Below are 3,606 nucleotides of genomic sequence, written 5' to 3'. Positions count from 1 at the left end.
ATCCCTGCTTGAAAGGTGGTAAGATAATGCAAAAGAATCATGTCCCTAGCACATAGTAGGCCCTCAGAAGGTGTTAGATTCCGTGTTTATTTCACAGAAGCCATGTAAATGCAAGACAGTAAAGATGAAGATTGCATAGTAGCCATTACTGATTACAAACTGCATCAATACCCATTGGTTTAGATCAATAGAGGTTTATGATTGCTAATGAGTCTGTGAGACAGTTGGCTGGTTCTTCTGGATGTGGAAGGAATCACTCTTGGTACATGAGCAGCTGGGGATCAGCTAGGCAGCTTTGCTAATCCTGGCTCAGTTCATTCACATGTTTGGGGCTTCAGTACCTTCAGGCTGATCTGGGATGGCCTCAGCTGTGACACCTGGACTTTCCCCCATGTGATTCTCTGCCTCCAGAAGGCACCCTTTTGTTCACATGGCAGAGACTGGCTTCCGAGAAACTGAGAGGAGGCTGCAATGTTTCTGGACATTGTCTCTACAATGCTTCAAAGTTCAACCAGGCTTGGGGCTATTACAGTTATTACATCATCATTTTCATCACACTGTATTGGCCAAAGAAAGTCAAATGTCCAGCGCAGACTCAAAGGGTGTAAAATAGAATCTATCTATTAATGAAAGCTGCTGAAAAATTACTGTGCAAAGGGTGTAAATACAAGGAGAAGTGAAGAATTTGGGGTCAGGATTTTGTGATGTGCCTAGGGTGTTTCTCTTACTGGCAAGCTGATAAGTTAACTTACTGTTAGTTACTGTTTCATGCATTCTGATAGAAGACATAAGACCCCTGGGTCAGAGACAAAGGGTAGTGGATTACTCAGGCACAGCAAGCAGCATGTAAGACTTGTTGGTTTGTATCCTTTTTCGGAGTCAACCTAAATTCCATGGGGTGACACAGTGGGCCCTGCTAGTTGCCTTTCTCCTGTCTCTGTATCTCTCTCTCTTTCTCTCTCCCCTTGCTCTCTCTCCACTTTTTTTTTTTTTTTGAGACGGAGTCTCGCTCTGTCGCCCAGGCTGGAGTGCAGTGGCGCGATCTCGGCTCACTGCAAGCTCCGCCTCCCGGGTTCAAGCCATTCTCCTGCCTCAGCCTCCTGAGTAGCTGGGACTACAGGCGCCCGCCACCGCGCCCGGCTAATTTTTTGTATTTTTAGTAGAGACGGGGTTTCACCGTGGTCTCGATCTCCTGACCTTGTGATCCGCCCGCCTCGGCCTCCCAAAGTGCTGGGATTACAGGCGTGAGCCACCGCGCCCGGCCTCTCTCTCCACTTTTGCATTCTGATATCCTTCACTCTATTCAACATAATATCCACACACACACACTTAGGGTATATGTCTCCCAAAGACAGTGAGGAACTTTAAATAAGAAACCAATTTCGGCGGCCTGGCGCGGTGGCTCACGCCTGTAATCCCAGCACTCTGGGAGACCAAGGCGGGCAGACCAAGAGGTCAAGAGATCGAGACCATCCTGGCCAACATGGTGAAACCCCACCTCTACTAAAAATACAAAAACTAGTTGGGCCTGGTGGCACGGGCCTGTGGTCCCAGCTACTCGCCAGGCTGAGGCAGGAGAAACACTTGAACCAGGGATGGGAAGGTTGCAGTGAGCTGAGATTGCACCATTGCACTTCAGCCTGGTGACAGAGCAAGACTCCTTCTCAAAAAAAAAAAAAAAAAAAAAAAAAAAGAAAAGAAAAAGAAACCAGTTTCTCTGAGACACGTAGTTTATTTTCCTTTGTACATTTCTTCTAATTAAAAGGATAATACTTGTAAAACACTAGACACAGTAGCGGATACATAGAAAAACTTCAATACTTGGTGGAATTTATGACTATGAAGATATTCTTGCTTCTTCTTACACTAGGGGTAAAGAAAATACTTTTTGCCTGTCCATTCAAGAAGAACCATGTTCATAAGTGCCCAGACACACCCACGTAATGATCTCCACCTGTCCATAGATAGAAAACACATTCCTAGGCACAGATCATGGGATAAAGTTTATCACAATGGCTCATAAACAAGAGATTATGATCACAGGAGCCTACTAAGCAAAAAGGGGAGGGAAATAATAGCTAGTATGTATCAAACACATATTTTCACATACCTGAACCCTTACAACAGTCCTACGGAGATACACATTATTATCCCCGGCCCTTCTATTATATTTTATCACCACCAAACTGGCCATTAGGAGCTTAGAGGGCAGAACTTTCTGAAAAAGTTTTTTTTTATGGCATTCTTCAGCTCCTTGTTCCTTAAGCTGAAAATGATTGGGCTAAGAAAGGGGGTGAAGACAGTATAGGTGGTGGCCATCAAGGCATCACTGTACATAGAATGGAAGCCCCTGGGCTTGAGGTAGATAAGGGAGGCAAAACTATAGTGCACGACCACCACAGTGAGGTGGGATACACATGTGGAGAAAGTCTTGTGCCGGCCCTCAGCAGAGGGAATCCTCAAGATGGCAGCCACAATGAAGACATAGGAGAGGATGATGAGGAATAAACAGCCTATCAGGGCTGTGACACACACCAGCATCACACCCATGATGACAGATGATGTCTTGTTCCCACAGGCCAACTTCAAGAGGGAAAGTACATGACAGACAAAATGGTGGATCACGTTAGACCCACAGAAAGTGAGGTGAAAAACTATCATTGTCACCATCATCCCCAGGACTGAGCCACCAGCCCAGGTCCAGGCCACAAGATGGGCACAGTCATGGGGGCTCATGAGCACGTTGTAACGCAGTGGGTGGCAGATGGCCACGTAACGATCATAGCCCATGACCATGAGAAGGAAGGAGTGAGTGAAGCCAAACATGAAGGAGAAGAACATCTGACTGGCACAAGACACAAAGGTGATGGAACGATGGGTGGAGAGCAGATCAGCCAGCATGCGAGGGGTGATGGCAACAGTGAACAGAATCTCAGAGACAGAGAGGGCACACAAGAAGAGGTACATGGGTGTGTGAAGTCTGTGTTCAATCCAGATTGTGGCCATGATGAGAAGGTTGCCCAGCAATGTGAACAGGAACATCAGGAGGTACAGCAGGAATAAGACGGGCAGGAGCTGCTGGGGGAAGGCTGAGAAGCCAAAGAGGATAAATTCAGACATGGTGCTGTAGTTCTGAGCAGGCATGGATACTGCATCTGGTGAGATTAGAAACAAAATTAAATGACAGTGGTTAAACCACAGACTCCAGCACAGACCAAATGGCAACTCAACAGCTCTATGCTATTCAACAACTGGCAGAATTTTCTGGGTCTCACTTTCCTCATCTGTAAAATGGAGTAAATAATAATAGTTCTTAATATTCAGCAATGTGACAAAGATCAAATGAGATCAATATACTAGATGATCAAGTCAGATTTTGGATACTAATTGGGTTTCTAGTAACACCGACTAACATAAAGAAAAGGTTCAATACTTGGAGCCATTAGAGACACACATAGATGATCAGGGTGAGGGTCTCTTGATAATGTGCCAGTTCTAGAAAACATATGTTTTGATCTTGAGGTTTAAAATTTTTTTCCCTGAGTGTATTTATCTTTTAATTGCTTATTTAACCCATTTACATTTATTTTAATACTGTTTTATTGG

The 3,606-nt window shown here is 45.0% G+C and overlaps 1 protein-coding gene across 1 annotated transcript; it reads right to left on the bottom strand.

The window, feature by feature from the left end:
- Nucleotides 1–2,193: 2,193 nt before the first annotated feature.
- On the bottom strand, nucleotides 2,194–3,147 carry LOC112613306 (olfactory receptor 10H4). Its single transcript, XM_025368685.1, has one exon. The coding sequence runs from the start codon at nucleotides 3,142–3,144 to the stop codon at nucleotides 2,194–2,196; it is 951 nt and encodes a 316-aa protein (XP_025224470.1). The 5' UTR covers nucleotides 3,145–3,147.
- Between the last annotated feature and the right edge of the window lie 459 nt (nucleotides 3,148–3,606).

This window comes from Theropithecus gelada, chromosome 19, assembly GCF_003255815.1.
Source record: "Theropithecus gelada isolate Dixy chromosome 19, Tgel_1.0, whole genome shotgun sequence".
Taxonomy (NCBI): Eukaryota; Metazoa; Chordata; class Mammalia; order Primates; family Cercopithecidae; genus Theropithecus; species Theropithecus gelada.
The sequence above is the reverse complement of the archived record's forward strand: the minus strand, read 5'-3'. Positions and strand labels throughout refer to the sequence as shown.